The following is a 22,695-nucleotide window of genomic DNA, read 5'->3' as shown; positions in this document are numbered from 1 at the left end:
GCCTCCTAGTCAAGTTGTTCTGTGTAACCACGCCCCCACTACTGATAAGCAGCCAATCAGTGGTGTGGGTGGGGTTATGCAGGGCTCGGCGTTCCAAGCTCTGCTAGATCTGCAGTAGAGAAAACCGTGATTGTATCATATCTGCTGTACCCAGTAAACTAAGTGATATATCACTGGACTCAGAGTCTCTGTTCCTACATCATGCTGATGTCAGATTACATAGCAAAACCTGCTGACAGATTCCCTTTAATGAATCCGGGAGGTCTGCCTCCAACCCACCCCCTCATGAAGACTGGTGAATCAGGGCCTATGTCTTTTTCTGATGACACATTCCCTACCTGTGAGATAAGTGCTGTCATAGGTTTTATTTAGTAACTTCTCTCTTCCCCCAGATCATAATTACGTTGCAGTAATGGGCGATCTGAGCAGAACGTTGCAGTAGAGCTGAGAGCATATTATAGCACTTACCATGTGGATGAGATTTTACCTTTCTTATCTACACGCTGTGAACATTTGTAAATCCGAAGCACTAGTGACATATTCAAGCCTCCGCTTCTCCAGAGTCACGACGCTGGCGGTCCTCCTGCGATTTCATTGTATCAATCCTTAATGTGACCACTGCAGCCAATCACTGTTTTCAGCTGTCATGTTGGAATGCAGGAGCAAAACTGTTACCCTATTATTTTAGCACCTATCTCACCAACAACATCGACCACCTATCCACTAGGCATGTGATAAATGTACAGTCATATGAAAAAGTTTGGGCACCCCTATTAATCTTAAGCTTAATGTTTTATAAAAATTGTTTTTTTTTGCAACAGCTATTTCAGTTTCATATATCTAATAACTGTTGGACACAGTAATGTTTCTGCCTTGAAATGAGGTTTATTGTACCAACAGAAAATGTGCAATCTGCATTCAAACAAAATTTGACAGGTGCATAAGTATGGGCACCCTTATCATTTTCTTGTGTTAAATCCTCCTACCTACTTTTTACTGACTTACTAAAGCACTTTTTTTGGTTTTGTAACCTCATTGAGCTTTGAACTTCATAGCCAGGTATATGCAATCATGAGAAAAGCTACTTAAAGTGGCCACTTGCAAGTTGTTCTCCTGTTTGAATCTCCTCTGAAGAGTGGCATCATGGGCTCCTCAAAACAACTGTCAAATGATCTGAAAACAAAGATTATTCAACATAGTTGTTCAGGGGAAGGATACAAAAAGCTGTCTCAGAGGTTTAACCTGTCAATTTCCACTGTGAGGAACATAGTAAGGAAATGGAAGAACACAGGTACAGTTCATGTTAAGGCCAGAAATGGCAGGCCAAGAAAAACATCAGAAAGGCAGAGAAGAATGGTGAGATCAGTCAAGGACAATCCTTAGACCACCTCCAGAGAGCTGCAGCATCAACTTGCTGCAGATGGTGTCACTGTGCATCGGTCAACTATACAACGCACTGTGTTTTTTTGCCGCCATGCATAACGCCTTTTTGTATGACCAAACAACTCAATCTTGGTTTCATCAGTCCACAGGACCTTCTTCCAAAAAGAAATTGACTTCTCCAAATGTGCTTTTGCATACCTCAGCCGACTCTGTTTGTGGGGTGCTTGCAGAAACGGCTTCTTTCGCATCACTCTCCCATACAGCTTCTCCTTGTGCAAAGTGCGTTGTATAGTTGACCAATGCACAGTGACACCATCTGCAGCAAGTTGATGCTGCAGCTCTCTGGAGGTGGTCTGAGGATTGTCCTTGACTGATCTCACCATTCTTCTTCTCTGCCTTTCTGATGTTTTTCTTGGCCTGCCACTTCTGGCCTTAACAAGAACTGTACCTGTGTTCTTCCATTTCCTTACTATGTTCCTCACAGTGGAAATTGTCAGGTTAAATCTCTTAGACAGCTTTTGTATCCTTCCCCTGAACAACTATGTTGAATAATCTTTGTTTTCAGATCATTTGACAGTTGTTTTGAGGAGCCCATGATGCCACTCTTCAGAGGAGATTCAAACAGGAGAACAACTTGCAAGTGGCCACTTTAAGTAGCTTTTCTCATGATTGTATACACCTGGCTATGAAGTTCAAAGCTCAATGAGGTTACAAAACCAAAAAAAGTGCTTTAGTAAGTCAGTAAAAAGTAGGTAGTATTTAAAACAAGAAAATGATAAGGGTGCCCATACTTATGCACCTGTCAAATTTTGTTTGAATGCAGATTGCACATTTTCTGTTAGTACAATAAACCTCATTTCAAGGCAGAAACATTACTGTGTCCAACAGTTATTAGATATATGAAACTGAAAAAGCTGTTGCAAAAAAAACAATTTTTATAAATCATTAAGCTTAGGATTAATAGGGGTGCCCAAACTTTTTCATATAACTGTATGTATCTCTGAAACCCCACCTTTCCTAAGAAAGGGGGCTCCGTGCCCCTCTGTGAAGAATGAGGTGATGCACATGTGTAACCACCACTTCATTCCCTTCTTTGGGTCTATGGCAAGGGTAGTGCGTGTACAGGACCACTGCTGGTGGTCACATATTCGCATCACTGCTACAGTCTCAATGGGGACATAGGACCTCCGTTCCCAGGAGTTCCACGTCCACCTATCATACATTGTCACCTATTTTGTGGATTGGTGTTATCCTAAATTAGTAAAATAACCCCTTTAAGCCCTAAGTGTTAACCAGGTTCACCAATCGTCAATAAATCGGTGGATGGTTGATAAAATGGGGTAGGCCATGGAGCATTTTACCATCTTCACCATGTTCACCATGTACTCGGAAGGCCTTTACCATCGCAGCGTTTGCCCCCGTTACTGATTGGGGCACTGGTCGATAGCTGGTGTGTTATAAAATGTTTTGTACATGTAATTCTCTCTCTGTATCTCTCCATCTCAAGCCCCAGACAAACAGTACCAAGAACAGCGCTGGAGTGACCAGTCCGAAGGGCCCCATTCCTCCAGCTGCCCTGGTATGAGTACAGGGAAGGGCCGGAGCAGCACTTTGTGTATTTGTGGCATTGTGGGGAACACAACCGGAGGGGGGCCGTGGACAGAGGGCACATTGAGACGTCTGGTCCTCTTGTATGTGGAGAAAACACTTCTTGCTGTCCTTTACCTCGGGAAAGTTTGTTTTGTGTCTGTGGTTGGGAGACGTCTGTGGTCTGTCTCCGGAAGGTGTCTCTGTGGGGTCCTGGACTTCTGTTGTAATCTGTCTGTGGCTCAGAAGTTTGTGGTCTGTCTCTGGATTGGGAAGTCTGTCATCTGTCTGTGGTGTAGATTAGTCTGTTATCTTTCTGTGTGGTAGTTAGAGGTCTGTGATTTGTCCAGTAGTCTTTGCCTGTCTTTCCACTCCTCCATTTTTTTCAGTCCTCCGGACCCACCATCTTTTTTCCAGCCCTCACCTCTGTCCCCCCCGGCTTAGGCTGGGTTTATATGAAGCGAATTTAGTTCATTTAGTTCCAATCAGACGGATATCCTGATTAGTAATTAATCAGGACCTAGATCTGAGCTTGAAATTTGTATATAGAGATTATTTGTGGCCATATACAGCACATAAGATAATTTTCGGCCAAGCACCCGTTTAGTTACATAGCTGCGTCCTCGGACCACCCTGTATACATGGATTAGCTTAAAGGGGTTGTCCAGAGAAAACAAGTTATCGCCAATACCTGGGATAGGTGATAACCTGCTGATCGGTGAGGGGCCGACGACCGGGAACCGTATCAATCAGCAAAACAGGGAATTTTTATCCTTGATGGGGAACATTTATCCACATTACATTACAAAACGGAGCGGCAGATCTGATGCCCGACCACCACTCCATTCATTCTCTATAGGGCTTCTGGAAATAAGCCGAGTGCGGTGCTCAGCAGCTCAATAGGGAGCGGTGGTCAGTAGTGATGAGCGCAAGTGCTCGTTACTCCAGTTTGCCTAGGATCTGAGGATCGCGGGTGCTCGAGTGACATGTTCGAGTCCCCGCGGCTGCATGTTTCACGGCTGTTAGACAGTCACAAAAAATTGCGGGAATTGCCCGTGTTTGTCAGGCAATCTCCACATGCTCTGTGGCTGTCCACCAGCTGCGAAACATGCAGCCGCGGGGACTCGAACATGTCGCACATGTCAACCCCTTTAATCGAGCCTGCATTTTTATTATAATGGGAAGAGGGAGACACTTCTGTCACGAAATTACCTCTTAAAACAATCCAGACGCTTGTTTCTCCAAACATCTGCCATTAATGTACAGTCAGAGAACCCACACAGAACAGATGGTCGGCAGATCCTGATCAAGGGGATGAAATTGGGAACCTCTGTGGTTGCAATACACAAAGCCACGCTCACACATTCAGTATTTGGTCAGTATTTTACCTCAGTATTTGTAAGCCAAAACCAGGAGTGGGTGATAAATGCAGAAGTGGTGACATGTTTCTGTTATACTTTTCCTATGATTGTTCCTGATTTTGTCTGACAAATACGGACATAAAATCCTGACCAAATACTGAACATGTGAACGAGGCTTGTTAATGCCACTCTGATCTGACTGTCAGCTCAGTGTGATCCCATTCTCTCCGATGGGATAATTGTAGCAGAAGTGCAGAGAAGATGAAGAACAAGACTTATCCATCTTGTCCATTATGTGAGTCAACAGAAATCGGACTGCACTCAGATGTCATCCGAAGGCAGTCCGATGTTTTCCATGCACCCATAGACTTGAGTGGGTGCGTGTGATCTGATTTGCTGAGTCGGTATGAGAAAATAATCGCAGATCTGCAGTGCCCCGTAGTATAACATTCATCCTGCGTTCTTCCGATGTATATGCTCGTGTGAGCGAGCCCTTAATCTTATATTACACCGTAACTGCAGGACTAATAATGATAGGAGCAAAACATCCTTCCCATCTCAATATACAAACATGGCGATTACCACTGTGATCTGCCGTTACTGCTCAGACTGACATCTAAATCCAGCCTTACCGCCCCCTCTCCTGCCATCCGAAATCTACCCTCGTACCTGTCCCTCCTCCCTATTCTAGTTCTCTCCTCCTTCCCGTTTCTCATTCTTTCTTCCTCTATAGGAGCCTCAAACCACAGTAATTCATAACCTGGTGGACGGGATAAAGGTATTTGCCATATCTTTACCTCTCTGTTCATATGTCACGTTTCCTGCCCCTCTTTAGGCAGCGGTAGGGGGGTTGCTATTTTACATAGTGCCATGTGCGTTTCTTTATATTCTATCTTGACTGGTAGGTTTTCCATAGGTCTGTGATACATCTTGATTTTATCCTTGGAGGAGACACGAGACCCTTTTTGCCTAGTCTTTTTTTCAGGGGCGCAAATTGAAATTTTTTGGCCCCAATGCAAAATCTATAACAGGGCCCTCGCCCGCCATTTGCCATTCATATCACTGATAGCTTCCTATATGGCCCCGATCTCCAGCACTCCCATTAATCTAAATGTAACTGAGATGGCGTTACTTATGTGGTTTTAGGAATGTTTAGTAATCGGGACCCCTATCTTAAGTTTTTGTGCGTTTATAGGCTTGATCTTTTTTTTAAACCTTTAAATGACACCATTCACTTGTATTAAAGAAAAGCCTTGTACAAAAAAAAATTTGGCTTATATCACCATTTTCTGAGACCCCTAATTTTATTCTTTCTCCGTTGATGGAGCTGTATGAGAGCTTTTTTTTTTGCGTTTAGAGCTTTAGTTTTTATTGGTACATATGGTGTATTGGTAGTATTTTTGGAGGTATATAAGGCTACTTTCACACATCAGGTTTTCGCCCCCATGCACAATCTGGCGAATTTTGGAAAAAACGGATCTTTTATTTTCCTCTTAGACTTGTATTAGCACCGGATGGGCTCATGTTTCATCCGTTTTTTGCCAGATCCGTTGAAAATCCGTTTTCCGGCGGCCGTAGAAAACGTACATAGGAACGTTTTTTCTGTCCGTCGAAAAACTAAACAGCAATGGTTCAGGCGGAAAACGGGTGAAATGTGAGGTGAAAAGATGAATCCGGCAACCGATTCCGTTTTTTTTTCAATTGAGCATGCCCTGTAGCAGCATTTTTTCTCTCTTCTTTCTCTCTTATTTCTCTTTCTTTTTTCTCTCTCTCTTCTTTCTCTCTCTCCTTTCTCTCTTCTTTCTCTCTTCTCTCTCTCCTTTCTCTCTCCTTTCTCTCTTCTTTCTCTCTTTCTTCTTTCTCTCTTGTCTCTCTTCTCTCTCTCCTTTCTCTCTTCTCTCTCCTTTCTCTCTTCTCTCTCTTCTTTCTCTCTCTCTTCTTTCTTCTCTCTCCTTTCTCTCTTCTTTCTCTCTATCTCTTCTTTCTCTCTTCTCTCTCTTCTTTCTCTCTCTCTCTCTTCTTTCTCTCTCTCTCTCTCTCTCCTTTCTCTCTCTCTCTTCTTTCTCTCTCTTCTTTCTCTCTCTCTCTTCTTTCTCTCTCTCTCTCTTCTTTCTCTCTCTTTTCTTTCTGTCTCTCTCCCAGCTTGTGCCCGGATATCAGCTAGTCGGATCTGGCAAAAAAAAAATGGATCCGTTGCATCAGTTTTTTACAATTTGCAAGGAATCCGTTTTTTTCAAAAGTAGCCGGATTCAGCCTGACGGCGAAAACCTGATGTGTGAAAGTAGCCTAATGTTTTTAGTGTTCTTTATCTTTATTGAATTTTTGGGGGCTTGCAGAGGACTTAAAAATGTCAATTTTCGCATTTCAATTTATTTATTAGGCGTTTTAGCATTTTTAGTGGATGTGGTGATATTAAATATGTTTATTTTTAATTTCTTTATTTTGAGATAGGAAAAATGAGGTTGATTCTAATTTGTAGCTTCTTGGAGTACTTTTAAAAACAATTTTTTTTTATTTTCAATGCTATTGTCAGTGATTGACAGCAGCATCTAATTCGTTAAATCACATCGATCTAAGCTTTGTCGCTCCCATCTCTGACTCTTGGAGGCAGATGCCGGCTGTTGAACGCTGCACCCTCATCTGACTTGTATGGAGGGGGCTCAGTAACACCCAGTGTATGATGTACAGGTTTGTCAGGGGGCAAATAAGGAGTTAAAAATAAGAGCTATGGGCAACCAAAACAGCTTTGACTTTAGACCGTTCTGATAAATGAGGCACTATCAAAACTGCCTAAATGAAAGGCAGTGTTTGTTGCCCAAAGCAGCCAGTCAGAGCTCACCTTTTATTCCTTAAACAGCTTTAGTAAAATGAAAGCTGCGCTATGATTGGTTGCTATGGGTCATAGAGGCGGTTGTTCTTTCAGACAGTTTTTAGAAATCTGGCCTTATGATAAATCTATTATTATTACTCTTTTAGGATTTCCTTACCCCAAACATCACTTCCATCGAATCCAAAAAACATTTTATTGCTTCATAATGACACAGATTAAATTAATTTTCCTACAAAAAAGGTTGCCTTACTGATCCTTAGCAGTTCATACATGAGTTACGTCATGGTGTGGTTGATATCGGGGTCAGCCCGGCTGCCATCTTACATGTAGATTGACAGATGATCTGCCATACTTGTCGGGATCTGTTTAAAGGGGTTTTCCCATGTAACAAAGTGTTGACATATCGTTAGGACATGTGTTAACTTTATGACTTGTAGTGTAGGGCCGGACTGGCAATCTGGTAATTCTGGCAAATGCCAGGTGGGCTGGTCCAGTCGTGGGCGGCATTTTCTGCTATGCTGTTAACAGTATCAGCGTCCTCAGGGTGCAGTTGAGCATCAGGGGGAGGAACAGCATCAGCCTATGTGCTTTCTAATGCCAGGGCCGAATTTCACTCCCAGTCCGTCCCTGCTTGTGGGGGTCCAAATTCTGACTTCTAGGACTCTAATCAGTCCTGAGAATGAAGGAGTGGCAACACTGATGTAGTTTTTCCTGCACAGTGGTGATCAATGCCACATAACTGTGCGGGGAACTGCAGAATGACCCCATTAACTTAAAGGGGTATTCCCATCTCCAAGATCCGATCCCAAGAAGATGAAATAATAATAATAATATAAGCAAATACCTCCAATTAGAAATGGAGCATAGTTCTCCTGATTCACTGTACGCAGGACATTGCAATAGCTTAGATATCCATGGTTACGACCACTAACTAACTGTCACTGTGAGTGGTCATAACCATGGATACCTAATGTGCAATGGCCTACACATGAGGTTAGTGACATAGTGAGTCAGAAGAACTATACTACGTTTCTAATTTGAGTTAGTTGCTAATATTATTATTATTACACCTACTAAATATTTTGGATAGGATCTTGGAGATGGGGATACTCCTTTAATGGGACTGTACTGCAGCGTGGCCCTGCACAGCAGCGTCCTGCCCACTTGCGCGGCTGTGAAGTAGACGCAGCGCTACATGAGCGCCATCATCATTTTATAACATGGGTCTAGCCGCTCAGTAGAAGGCCATGAGCCCTTCATTGGTGGACCCTGAATAGCTGTCCATTTTGTTCTGTGGTGAACAAAGCACAGTTTTATTGTCCTTGTCACAGGTATATCTTTTTCGTAGCTTGACTTGGTTTGTTTTTTGAAGTTTCTCCTGGTGTTGAAGTCTAAGATAATAGGGTATCAGTGTTAATCTGGATATATATGGAGCATCCAATATGTCTACACCAAAGATTCCTTCCAGTAGAATAAAACAATGGATGTGCGGCTTTTGTAATGTCGGCTTTAAAGGAGAAGAGAGTATTTTTGGGATTGTTCTCCAGGGGTTAAGCTACATAAATCTTGGTTGTGATTCCGTGATCACATGATTGTCCTATAGATGTCCTCTGTAACCAGTGTGATTTTCGCTTTCTATACCTTTCTAAACATCCCACGGTTTTACTCTCTCTCTCCCGCAGGAATCCTCGGACAGTACACACACCAACCCAGAGGATGAGGAGATGAAAGGTATGGTAGATCCAGCCTGCATACGAGAATCTCGTCTCTCTTTCTATTAACCACCTACAACTTCTATAGTGGACTGACCATCTGGTTGATCAATGAGACTGTAAAAAATACTGATACACATCTCCGCCATGTTTCTTATAGCCATATCATATGCCTCATTATATAATGACAATAATGACACAACACGGATTCGTACCTTACAAACATATGGACATGTACACGGTATAGTTACCATGTAACGTCGGTACGTTCATGCCATGTAATTTCCTGTTGTTATGTGTTAAATGTGCTGTCCCTGTAAAAAGTTTATCATATCTTCAATCATTCATTCACTTGCTCAAAGAACTGTTTACTCCATTGCTTTTTTTTTTAGATTTTGACTACTGATGATCGAACACGAACAGTAAAGTTTGGGCTCCGAACCTGACAGCTAGTGTCTGTGCACGGACACCAAACACGGACTTCTCCTCGAAGTCCGTGTTACTGTTCGGGTTCGGCAGCCCGCATAAAGCTTGCTGAAATGCTGCAGCGCAGTCGATCAACAAGCTTTTCTGGTGTGGGCACTTCTGGCCCCATCACAGCCATGTCAAGTATTGGTATGCGTGTGATTGGCCGGCACAGTATGTTAAAAAAAAATAAAGGAAAAAAAAAAAGATGTAGATTCACCTCTATTTCTGATAACAAGCGAGGGTAAAGCAAACAGCTGCAGGCTGCCTGCTTTATCGTGCCTGGTTGTTAAAAATAGAGGGGCCCCCCACATCCTTTTTTAGTTATTTAAATAATTATTTAATAATGACGTGGGGTGAGCCCTATTTTTGATAACCAGCCAAGGTAAAGCAGACAGCTGGGGGCTGGTATTCTCAGTCTGGGAAGGTCCATGGATATTTGTCTTTCCCCAGCCTAAAAATAGCAGTCCTCAGCCACCCCAGAAAAGGCCCATCTATTAGATGCACCAATTCTGGCTCTTTGCCTGGCTCTTCCCGCTTGCCCTGGTGCGTTGGCAAGTGGGGTAAAATTTGGGGTTGATGTTAGATGTGTAATGTCCGCTGACATCAAGCCCAGTGGTTAGTAATGGAGAGGCGTCTATAAGACACCCCCATTACTCAGCCCGTAGTCAAAAGCAATAGAGACACACAGAAAAGTCCTTCAACTGTAAAAAGCACTCCCTGACCCTCTTGTACCCATTTATTACCTTTAAAAAATAATATAATCCAAAGGAGTCCACCATAAATCCAACCCACATCCCACGACATTCCCCTACTATGCTACATCCGGATGCAGTGCTGAGCGGTGACATCAGTAATGTGACCGCTCAGCACAACAGCAAGAACACTATGAAAGTAGTGTGGGAATCTGGCTGCTGCAACGAGCGCTGATGTCAGTAAGCTTATCGCAGTTCATAGTTGATAAACTGCGGTAGCCTTTCTGATTTCACCGCTGGCAGCATTACTAACTCTTGGGCTTGATGTCAGCAGACATTACACTACTGACATCAACCCCAAAACCATTACCCCACTTGCTAACGCACCAGAGCAAGCAGAAGTGCAGAGGCTAAGCACCAGAATTGGCACATCTAATGGATCCACCATTTCTGGGACAGCTGAGGGCTGGTGTTATTATTCTGGGAGAGGGCCAATATGCATGGCACCTTCCCAGCCTATTAACCCCTTAATGACCAGAGGTATTTTTGGTTTTGCCTTTTAATTTTTTGCTCCCCTTCTTCCCAGAGCCATAGCTTTTTTTTTTTTTGGGTCAAAATGGCCAGGTGAGGGCTTGTTTTTTTGCAGGATGAGTTGTACTTTTGAATGATACCATTGGTTTTACCATGTTGTGTACTCAAAAACAGGAAAAAAATTGCAGCGAAATTGCAAACAAAAGTGAAATCCCACAGTTTTTTTTTTTTTCTTTTTTTTTTTTTTACCATGTTCACTAAATGCTAAAACTGACCTGCCATTATGATTCTCCAGGTCATTAAGTTTGTTAAAAAATAAATAAATAAAAATTGCGCAATTTTCCGATACCCGTTTCGTCTCCATTTTTCGTGATCTCTGGTTGGGTGAGGGCTTATTTTTTTTGTTTGCCGAGCTGACGTGTTTAATGATACCATTTTGGTGTACATACGATCTTTTGATCACCCGTTATTGCATTTTATTGCAATATAGCGGTGACCAAAAAAAGTAATTCTGTCGGTTTGACTTTTTTTCTCGATACGCCATTTAGCGATCGGGATAATTTTTTTTATGTTGATAGATCGGGCAATTCTGAACACAGAAACACCAAATATGTGTGTGTTTACTTTTTTTATTGTTTTACTTTGAATGGGGCGAACTTTTAGATTTTTTATTTTTAAAAAATATTTTTTTTTAGTTTTTGCATGCTTCAATAGTCTCCATGGGAGACTAGAAGCTGCAGCTGTCTGATCAGCTCTGCTACATACAGGCAATAATCAGATCGCATATATGTAGCAGAATTGCTCACTTGCTATGAGCGCCGACCTCCGGCTAATGACAACCATAGAGGTCTGCTGGAGATCTCTGATTGTCATGCCAACCCATCTGTGATCCACGATCACGTGATGGGGTCACCGATGCGCAGCATTTCTGGCGTGCTTGCCAGAAGCGCTAGTTAAATGCCCCTGTCAGAGTTTGACAGCGGCATTTAATAGGTTAACAGCTGCGGGTGGATCACGATTCCACCCGTGGCTGTTGCGGGCATATGTCAGCTGTATAAATCAGCCTACATGTGCCCGGAAAGGTGCGGGCTCTGGCACTGAGGTGGAGTCCGACATCAGCGTACATTTACGCCCAATGTCAGAAAGGGGTTAATATCAGCACACAGCTGTCTGCTTAGCCTTTGCTGGTTATTAAAAATAGGGGGACTCAACATCACTTTTTTCGGGACCCTTTTTTAATAACCTGTAAAGGCTGTTATTAATAGGCTGGGAAGCTTCATAAATATTACCCCATTACCAGAATAATAACACCAGCCCCCAGCTGTCTGCTTTCCCTCAGCTGGATATTAAAAATAAGGGGGACCCATGCTATTTTTTTTCATGTACAGTAAGCTACACACGAACTGCACTAATTATATATCTCACTGATATCTATCTATTCTGACAGTTCACGCTGCGAATTTACTGTACTCAGCTGATGGAGTGAGGTTAAAAATCGGACGACACACATGGTCCGTATGCCGTGTGATTTTATTTTTTTTTTGGCATCCACTGACTTGCATTGGTGAGTGTCAGCCGTTTTATGCGGCCATACACAACATGATGCTATTTTTTTCCTCACCCCAATTCCAGGGGAGGAAAAATTTGCAGATGAACACTGCCTGATTTAATATTATTGTAGAGAATGCAATGCGATTTTTTTTTTTCTCACATTGCACTTGCCGATTTTACATGCAAGTGTGAGCGAACCCAAAAGCTACCACTATGCACAGGCGCTGGCAGGTGAATACTCTCATCGACGTCGCCTGCTCTCTGCTGTGAGAGCAGGTGACACTGATGACAGTAGTAGTCATCACCCAGCGCCTGCCCAGCGGTAACCTTTTTACCACCCAGTCACAACCACTGGCTCACATGCTGTACTCAGCGTGGGAACCCGCAGCGGTCAGTGATACCCTATAGCTGTGACTGGCGGTAACTTCAGTAAGGTTTCCACCGGTCAAATCCGGTGTTTCTCACGTTGTCACACAGAGGATAGCGTGGAAAACGCCGTATGTTTGGGCCCCCCAATCACTTGAATGGGGTTTGGGACTGTTCTTGTACCCACACCGAACTTTTTTTATAAAGTTCGTCCAAGTCCGGCAGACCTGAACATACATGGGTGCGCCGATCACTAATTTTGACCCATTCAGACATAATAGCTCATTATTTTGGTATTCCTCTTTTTTCCCACTCCCAGTTTTCTTTGTCTTTAGCTCTCACCCATCATTACATACCTTCTAAATCTCATAATTGGCCTGCCACCATTTTCCTCATCAATTGCTGTTCTCATTTCCCCGCCATGCCTCTTTGGAATATACTCCTTCTCTGTCCAACTTCAACTCCTCTTCTCTCCCGGTTCTCTCTAGTGCTGAAGTTCTCAGACATTTTAAGCTCAGTGAGACGGGGCTCGGGGGCTCTGGATGCTGAGGGACCCCAAGCTGCGGTCGCTCAGCAGCCCCTCTCCCCATCCTTCCCCCATTCACCTCTTGCACAGCGTAAGTAATAGGATGGGGAAACAGGAGAACCATAAAAACTATGCATGAAAAATGTTTTATTCAGTAGTAAAGATCTCTTCTTTAAAAATGTAGGCTTCAATGCTACATTACAATTTTTACGGTGTTTTTAACTATATAATGTAATTCCTAATTGATGCATAAAGCTATGGCATGATTGTACAATGTAATGGGAATATCTGAGTATTAGGCTGTGGCGTTGTTAATCGGTAGGGAGTTAAGGGTAGACTCATCGGAGCGGCCCTCGTGTTTCTGTCACTGTGATGTGTGTGGGGATTGCCACTGCCAATACTAACTACGGGGGGAGTGGGGGACTGGCATTGTCCTTTTTGTGATGAGATGTTGTTTGTGTTTCTTGTCACTCACATTGCTGCCGTCTCTGTTCTTTCTGTGTTGATATCTGTTTTCTTCTTTTTTTCTTTGGTTCTTTCCCTACTGGTCCAACCCCTCTAAATCTCTAAATCCTTTTATTTTTGCACTCTTCTTTCCAATATCTATATCTCTAACTGCTCTTCCTGTCTTTTTTTTTCTATCTTGATTTAATCTTGATTTTCCTCTATATTCTGGCCTTCTGCCCTGATTCATTTCTGCATCGCAAACTCTTTACTTATCTTTGCTCTTCTGTCTCTATTTTTTGGCTTTGTTCCTCTCTATCTCGTTTCTGCACCTGTGCCCACTTCTCTTCATTCTTTACATATTCTCTCTGCCTACTGTCTCTGCTTTTCGCTTAATTTATCCTTTATCTCTCCACTTTGGCCTTTGTCTTGTTTTTCTATCTTTATCTCTGATGTCTTGTTGCTGCTTACCTCTCTTTTTCTTCTTATCCAACTTTTTTTTTTGCTACTGCTGTGTCTCTACTTGTCTACTTCTGTCCTATATCAATTTATCGCTGCATCTGTTTCGATCTTTGACTCTGCTTCACTACCTCTACTTTTATTCCATATGTACTTTTGTATTTTGCTACCTCTCCGTTTGTCTTATCTTTCGATTCGTTGTCTCCACCAATGTTTTACTTCTGTCTCATGTCCTCTTTGTCTCTTTGTCTATTTTACGACTTCTTCTTCCTTATATACCTACTCCACCACTCTGTTTCTTCTATCTCTTACTTATTTTTTTGCTGTTAATTCTTTGTTTTTCTACAACTTTTTGTCAACTATGCTTCTGCATCTCTGCATCACTTGTACTTCTACATTTGTCTCATCTTCTTACTTGCTACCTCTCCACCACATTTCCACTCTTTCTCTGTACTCCTCTGTCTCAACCTTACTAACTCTGTTACTGTCTCTTGTCTTTACCTCTCTGTTTTGCTGCCATTTCTTATGTCTTATCTCTATACTTGTATCTCTCCTTTACCTCCTTGGATCTGTCTCTTGTTCTTCTACCTTTGTCTCTGCCAATCTGTCACTCTTCCTGTCGACTTCTGCTTCTGTCTCTTGTCTTTCTGCCTCTGTCACTTGTCTCGGTTTCTATCCCTTTCCCTGGTACCTGTCTTTTTGTCCCCCTCCCAGCTGCTAGATTTACAGATATATTTAACACAGTCAGACGAGGCTCAGAAGCAGAGGGAGTGCAGTACTCCAACACGCAGCATCGGCTTTCCCAGCCCCACCTAAACTCTCCGTTTGTACAGCGTAAGTAGAACTCGCGCATACAAACGCATCTCACACGGGCTCCCACCGCCTTCCAGCTATGGACCTCTTTCTTATCCATTGACTTCCATCATATCATTTCTTCACCTTTCTTCTACGCTATCTTCTGGGTCCTTTCAGATGCTTGTCTACATCATCTTACCAACATCAGCTCTCAAAGTGTTCCACCATAATGAACAATGTTTATTGATCTCCAGTTTTACTTGTTGAATTCATCCTCAATTTCTGTCTTTGACACACTTCTCATCGTAAGTTGTACTTTTCTGTGACACTCAGAATTCACGTTTCATCATCTTAAACTCGTTTTTATTATTTCTTAAATTCTTATTATTATTACACACAAAGCACAAGACTCTTTTATTAACTTCCACAATCCTCTGTCTTGTCCTAACCACCAAACTTTTTCCTCTTCTTCTACAATTTTTCTAACCAGAATGGTCTTTTTCTGCAGTTTTATTTTCTCTTATGATGATTTTTAATTTTCCACTATGCTTTTCCATTTCTTGCAAGCCCTGTCTGACCCACTTACGACAAGTTCTGTGCTCCTACTCATCACATATCTTCTCAGCATGACGCTCTTTTTCTCTTTGTTCTCCTTCTAAAGCATATCCTTTTTCTATAGATATCTGATTTTTTTCATACCACTTGTACTTATTTATACAGTTGTCTATTTTCTACTCATTATCTTCTTTTTCCTTTTATCTCTCTTTTATCCTTCTGCTCTTTGATTACTTTAAGTAGAATTGTCTTCCATATTTTTTATGTTCTCTCAAATAATTTGCTTATTTTCCTGAAATAAATTAAATCTTCTTCCTCGTATTCCCTATTATTTTGTTTAGGGTATTGAAAAACTTTCTTATTACTTTCTAATTTCTATCCATTAAATTGGTTGTCTCATCAAATTGGGCACTTATTAGGGCACGTAAGGCTTCCTAGGCAGGACCAAAAACAGCAGCTCACAACCTGATGTTCCAGATTTATGGCCAAGTATAGATGAGTGAATTTGCAGGACCCTAGTCCAGCGGCCATGGATTCCATAGCCACTGGACGGGAGCCCTACGAATCATCTCCTACCTGCTGACATCGCCTTCTTTTCTTTTGCTTAGCCGGCCTGGTGCAACATCATTATTGTGGCATGATGCACACACAACATCATGCCCGGCCAGTGAATTAAAAGAGGAACTCGGGATACTAACAGATAAGAGGTGGTTTGTAGCGCAATAACCCAGTGTCCATGGACTACCGGCCTGGCCGTTGCACCACGATCCCGCAAATTTTTCAACTGATCTCTACAGGCCATTGATTTGTTTTCTATCCTAATCCTATGTTTCTCTCCCAGTAAAATAATAACAATTATGCCGACTTCCAATCCCGGCGCTGTTCCCGAGGTGTCGGCACTGGCTTTCCCGGGGCTCACATGACATTATGTTACGCGATCCCTGTGGCCAATCAGTGCTGGCTTCACTCTCCCCTCCTCCAGACAAACCAAGACATCTGGAGGAAGTGAGAGCTGCTGCTGCGCTCTCTCTTCCTCCAAATGTAAATTACGAGAGGTGAGTGAAGCCATCGCTGAGCCCCGGGAGAGCCAGAGCCGACATGGTTGGAATAGCGCCGGCATCGGATGTCAGTATAAGTGCTATTATTTTACTGTCGGGAAACATAGGGATTGAGAAGGGGTTGTCCAAGTAGTGGACAACCCCTTTATGGGAGGGCCCCATGACTTTAGGCCCAAACTTTAGTGTGTAAGGGGTTAACATTTAGCATTAGGCTTTAGAGTGGGAATCGTGGGGAGGAGAATATGGATCAAGAATGGTGTAAAGTTTACCTGATTGGTGTGTTTCAATAGATGGGAACAAAAGGAAGGTTCATCAGGGGGTGTCCATCTTCTATGAGTGACCGTTGACTGTGGAGCATCCCACCCGCCCCTCTTATTAAATCTTTGATTGCCATTGTTGTCATGTGGGGAATTGTGCTAGTAAGCTAATGGATGCTGGTCTAATGGAACGGGGGTCACATTAATACTGTTACCGTTCATAGACTGCACTCTACGGTAACACAGTGTCTTCACTTTACAATATGTCAGGTTCTTTTACACCACAGGTTCCATTGGGTCAAATAACATGAACCCCTTTTTACACTACTTTTAGTCTTCATATCTGTGTTCGTGCTCCTGAAACCTTTTTGTTTTCCTTTTGCATTGTACTTGATTTATCTCCTTAATAACCCACCATCGTTCCCTATATCCACTATCATCTTCTTGCCATCTTCTAATCCTTCCGCTGACCATGTTTGTGGCTTTCTCGCTTACCCTCTGAAAATTTATCTCTCTATTTAATGGCTATTTTGTTATTCTAGCTCGAAAACAGGAAATCATTAAGATAACAGAACAACTGATCGAGGCAGTGAATAATGGAGACTTCGAGGCATATGCGTGAGTTCTTCATGACCATACTGTATAGTAATGGGGGGGGGATGAGGACATATTCACTATACATATTTTAATTCTTAAAGGGAGTCTGTCATCACCAAAACTTAAACTAAACCACTTCTACAGTCATAAAGGGGACTTAGTCCCTAAAAAAAAAATCATACCTGTAGTATGAATGTCACTAGTTTTAGATAAAAGGTCTCATTTTGCTTGATTGATAGCACTCTTTTGCCCAGAGAGACAGCTGCCTGAGCCAAAGTCCTTGCCTGTGTGTGCACACTGACAGTGCAGGAGCGCAGCAAGCGCGCACGCAAACAATGTCCATGCAGGAGCTTTCTTTTCCCTCTATCTTGTTTGCGTCAGCTGCCCAATACTTTGCAATCCTCTGGGCAGCGAGCGGCCGCTGCAGACAGGAGAGACGGAATCGAGCAATGTGACACCGCTGAGCTCCTACAAAGTCACTGTGGACATGCAGGGCTGGGACTAACTCCTATGTGTGACTGTCTAAATAGTTTAATTTGAGATTTGGGAGTGACATGTGCCCTTTAAAGAGAATCTGTCAGCAGGCATTTGCTAAGTAATTTGAGGGAAGCATGAGGTAAAGGCTGAGACACAGATTTCCTTGCAGCGCTGGAGTCCTGGGTTCAAATCCCACCAAGGACCAAATCTGCAAGGAGTTTGTATGTTCTCCCCGTGTTTGTGTGGGTTTCCTCCGGGTTCTCCGGTTTCCTCCCACACTCCAAAGACATACTGATAGGGAATCTAGATTGTGAGCCCCATCGGGGACAGTGCCGATAATGTCTCTAAAGCGCTGTGGCATTAATGGCGCTATATAAGTGAGTAAAATATATAACAAAAAAAAATCAATACGCACCGTTTTAATCCCACGCCAATCTACTGCAGATGCTTCTGTGATCATTTCCTGTGTTTGTTTACCAGCCGCCAGGAATGATATAAATACTGCAGCCGCTCAGTGGTCTCAGCCGTCACACGCCGCTTTACTGCCATCATCACCCGCCACATGAGACCTGAAGACATTGATTGACTGCAGTGGTCATATCATTGCTGCCAGCTTGTTAAAACAAGGACTGGAAGACATTGGCACTGCACAGCGTAAAAATAATTTTGTAATTGCTCTTTATTAAAAATATGCAACTGCTTGTCTTTTGTGGCCTGCATGTATTCCTATACACTGCACACTGCTCAGTCCTGTTTCCTGTGAAATCCATCAGATAAGCTCTCTGATTACACAGTCTCTACCTCTCTCTTTGTCCTCCTGAATGCCCATAGAGCAGTTATCCCTTTTGGTCCACCTTTTTTATTTGTTTGTAAAGATGTCAGCTTGGATTTGTGCTCAGAAGAGCAAAGAATAAGGTTATAGACCGGACTGATCTATCAGAGAGTTAATGTGATGAATCTCACACTGAGCCGCACTGGGCAGCTTGCAATGGATGAGAATACATGCAGGCTACAAAAGACAAATGGTTGATGTTTGAAAAATTGTAATAAAAACACATCAGAACACTATTTCTTTATTCAAAAATATATACTTTTAATTAAAAACAAACTTGCATACACATATTAGGAACAATTTTCAGGCAATTACCAGAATCTAGACACCTTTATGGTATCAGCATTCAGTTAATACAAATGGAGACTGTTGTGGACATGCACTGAAGTAGGAAATTACGTATGCTGACCACACTTTGACTTTTGCTGAGTGCAATCTTTAATGAATGACTATATTTAGTTAATACAATATATTACTGTATTCTCAGAATAATGAGACCTCTCACTTAACTTTCATTTTCAGGAAGATTTGTGACCCAGGATTGACCACTTTTGAGCCAGAAGCTTTGGGTAACCTTGTGGAAGGAATAGATTTTCATCGATTTTACTTTGAAAACTGTAAATATGACAATTATTTGTTATTCTCTTTCTGGGAACATGTTTGTGTTTGTCTTTTGTGTGACCACTTTTGGCAATCCTTTTTTTGTTCAAAGGGTTCCCCGTAGATAAGGAGGTCACAAAGATCCACCTGGCCACAAAAACTTTAGTAATATTCTGTGGAATCCATGGACACCTGTTGCCTCTTAGAGAGTAAGATATAGTGGAGAGCTTCTGTCTACCCTGCTAATATATGATAATCCTGGAAGGGTGGATCCCTCTCGATTAACTCTGAATTTCCTAAGGGTGCGTTTAAACTAAATGCAGGCAGGTCATGCACCCGTCCACTATGCGGACGAGCACGCGGAGCGACAGATGGAGCCAGTGACCTTCCCAGTTTGCGGATGTGATTCAATACCCCATGTGAATGTAGCCTAAAAAAAGATGATGTTTATTCACTAGATAAACCATTAATATTAATGATAGCATCAATTTGGGAACTAGGATTTGGTGAAATCAATGAGCTGTCTCTTAGGCTTGGGTCACACAACCGTATTTTCTCTCATCCAAGAAATCACACTATGATCAGAGTTTGATCAGAGTGTGATCTGATTTTCTCGGATGTGGAGAAGATGGAAAAAAAAATTCTCCATCTTCTCCATTGTGTAAAGTCTGTGAAAATCGGACTGCACTCAGATGCCCTGCACATGAGGTAAGCGACCTAGGTAATCAGAAAAACTACACTACATTTCTAATTGGATGTATTTGCTAATAGTATTATTATTACACCTACAGAATATTGGGATAGGATCTTGGAGATGGGAATACTCTTTAAGTGAGAATCTAGAATAGATAAAGGGTCAGGAATGAGGGATCCCCTGTGCCACCTAACAGATCCCTGCTAGAGAGGTAGACTATACCGTCCTGTGATTTCTTTTTGGCGTTCTTTATTTTGGAGAGTTTTTGGATGCTAAAATATTAAAGTGCAGGAATATGTTGGACAGTAGGGATTCACGTCCCAATACAAAGCCATAATCCAGCAGTGTGCCCGCGGCCTAAACCACACTCCACAACTCTAGCGTCAACAGGTACACCACAATTCTATCATATCAAATAATTTCCTAACGCTACGCCAGGAACACGGATTATATTAGAAAGCTTTGAATTAATTTACGTCTTTCCTTTGTCTAGTGCTGTCCAAGAACAACAAGCCAATCCACACGACCATCTTGAATCCTCACGTTCACGTGGTAGGAGAGGACGCCGCCTGTATCGCCTACATACGCCTGACACAGTACATCGATACACAGGGTCGACCTCGTACCAGCCAATCCGAAGAGACCCGTGTTTGGCATCGTCGTGATGGCAAGTGGCAGAATGTCCACTTCCACTGCTCAGGGGCCCCCGTGGCACCCCTCCAGTGACAGTAAGTCACTCTTATAATAATGTTATATTTTTTGTATTTTGTAACACAAATGCACTGGCACGTTGGAGATCTCGCCAGTCTACAGAATATTGCTTGGTAATCTTATAAGAAATAGCTCAGCGCTCGACAAGATTCCTGCCCATAAAGAACAGTCATTTTATGTCTGTAGAAAAAACTTTTGCGCTTCCGTTACTAATATATGGGGGGATAATTTACGCCCTGTGTTTGCCGAATGATATATGGGCTATAAAGACAACTTATAAAGCTGCTTTTTATGGTAGCGCTAGATCGTTTTATAGTCATTTATTGCTTCCATAGAGGGGGGGATTTCTGTATTTTTATTGAAACACAAGCAATTTGGAATATAAAAGATTAGACTGCTGCCTTAATGGCAGTTCTTATTATCTACAGTGTCTTGAAAAAGTATTCATACCCTGTGAACTTCTCCACATTTTTTTGACGTTACACCCACAAATTTGAATGTATTTTAAATTATATTCTAACACAAATTAGTGAGTATTGGTGTAGTGTAAGGGCGCTTTCACACTGTGTTCAGGCATCCGTTCAGTAGCCTCGTCGGGATTTACGTCCGAACCCCTCCGTAAACTGGGATTAGAACATATGAGCCACCGGAGCCATAGACTATGGTGCCGACAGAGCGAACGTGATCTCTGCCGTGCATCATTTTCGGGCATCTACTACGTCTGAGTGTCCGCCTCCAGTAGGCGTATACGTCCAAAAATTATGCATGGCATTGCGCGCATTTGCTCTGTCGGCACCATCATAGTCTATAGTCTTGTGCGGGCGGTCTGGACGTAAGCCCCGACGGGGCCACCGAATGGGTGCCTAAACGCAATGTGAAAGCTCCCCTAATGGAAATGATATATGGTTTTCTAGTTCTTTAAAAAAAAATATAAATCTGAAAATTTGTGCATTTGTATTCAGCCTTCTGAGTCAATACTTTGTAGGACCACATTTCACTGCAATTACTGTTGCAAGACTTTTGGGGTCTGTCTCTACTAGAGGCCGAAATTTTTGCCCATTTTTATTTGCTTTACCATGCTCCCCGGCCGGTCCCACTGCCCTGGGCCCCAACCAGGCATTTTTGGATTTTTGTGTTTAGTAATGCAATAATTTGCCATATTTCGTTACCGATGTCTTTGTTTTTGTGCAGCCTCCAGTAATGCTCTCCTGGCTTCACCAGAAAAGAGGAAGTTCCAGAGACTTTTGGCTCCGCCGCTCAGAGAGTTCCAGCGGCGAGGAAAAGCACGTGACCGCATGCTTGTGCCGTTCCCTCTCATCCCTCCTCCCCCTCAACCCCTCCAAATTCAGACTTCTTCTATTCTTGTTGCCCTCAATCCCCCCATGTGCACACGTCTCCCAGACATCCACTGCCTGGACTCATGAAATGTTTGCAAGAGGACAAGACAAGGTCGTAGGACTAAGCCTCCTGTGTGTTTCCTTTTTTGACCTTTAAGCATTACCCCTTCTACGCTGGGGAAGAGGGGCAGCTGTAAGACCCCCCTACTATTGTACGGGGGAGTAAGTGCATTCATTGACTTGTCGCAGAGAAATATTTGACCTTCAGCCCTCTTCCCTTTCGTCTTTTTTGGCTTTATTTGGGGGGTAGGGGGGTGCTGTGGAGGGGTGAAGGGATTGTCTGAAATCTTGAGGGGCTGGGGGGAGAGAACTGTGACCTTCCCGTGGAGCTGTTCCTTCCCGTGTGTTTGCGCGTCCAACGTGAAATGAGTCGTCCAAACAGAACAGAGAAAACAAAGAAAAAAAAAAAGTGTTCTAAAAAAAACCTAACAAAAAAAAAAGTTATAAACAAAAAAAATATATATTTTTTTTAATTCATTTTCTGCAAACCGGTTCTCCCGGGGGCCCCCACTGCAACCCCTTTATGTTGTTTTACTTTGCTTTAGGAATGCAAAAATAATAAAAATAATATATATATATATTCCAACAATATATATATATATATATATATATATATATATATATATATATATACATAATTCACAACAATCCCAAGCCCTGTAAATAATGGTTTTATCCATTGTCTGCAGTGGGAGAGCCAGTCCCAAAGCATGGCCGGCGCATTTTATGGAGTGTGCTTATTGTCCGTCAGTTCTCAGTGAGTGCCAATCTCCTCTGACATGTGGGGTCAGCACATTGGATCCATGACGTCA

General features: G+C 42.6%; 1 protein-coding gene across 22 annotated transcripts in view; it reads left to right on the top strand.

The window, feature by feature from the left end:
- The window catches only part of CAMK2B (calcium/calmodulin dependent protein kinase II beta), a 181,075-nt gene extending 158,776 nt beyond the window's left edge, over positions 1-22,299 (top strand). For 6 of the 22 annotated variants that reach the window (XM_077262713.1, XM_077262708.1, XM_077262715.1 and 3 more), the window contains 7 exons: positions 2,891-2,962; positions 5,065-5,109; positions 8,844-8,892; positions 17,118-17,193; positions 19,004-19,098; positions 20,269-20,503; positions 21,678-22,272. In XM_077262713.1, the coding sequence (XP_077118828.1) occupies positions 2,891-2,962; positions 5,065-5,109; positions 8,844-8,892; positions 17,118-17,193; positions 19,004-19,098; positions 20,269-20,501 (570 nt within the window). In that variant the 3' untranslated portion in view covers positions 20,502-20,503; positions 21,678-22,272. Of the gene's footprint in view, positions 1-2,890; positions 2,963-5,064; positions 5,110-8,843; positions 8,893-12,969; positions 13,099-14,624; positions 14,745-17,117; positions 17,194-19,003; positions 19,099-20,268; positions 20,504-21,677 lie in introns of all 22 variants that reach the window. The other 16 variants (XM_077262705.1, XM_077262706.1, XM_077262704.1 and 13 more) reach the window with 7 other exon arrangements.
- Positions 22,300-22,695: the final 396 nt, after the last annotated feature.

The sequence above is a fragment of the Ranitomeya variabilis genome, chromosome 5 (genome assembly GCF_051348905.1).
Source record: "Ranitomeya variabilis isolate aRanVar5 chromosome 5, aRanVar5.hap1, whole genome shotgun sequence".
NCBI classification, from domain to species: Eukaryota; Metazoa; Chordata; class Amphibia; order Anura; family Dendrobatidae; genus Ranitomeya; species Ranitomeya variabilis.
This window is presented reverse-complemented; position numbering and strand designations above follow the sequence as displayed.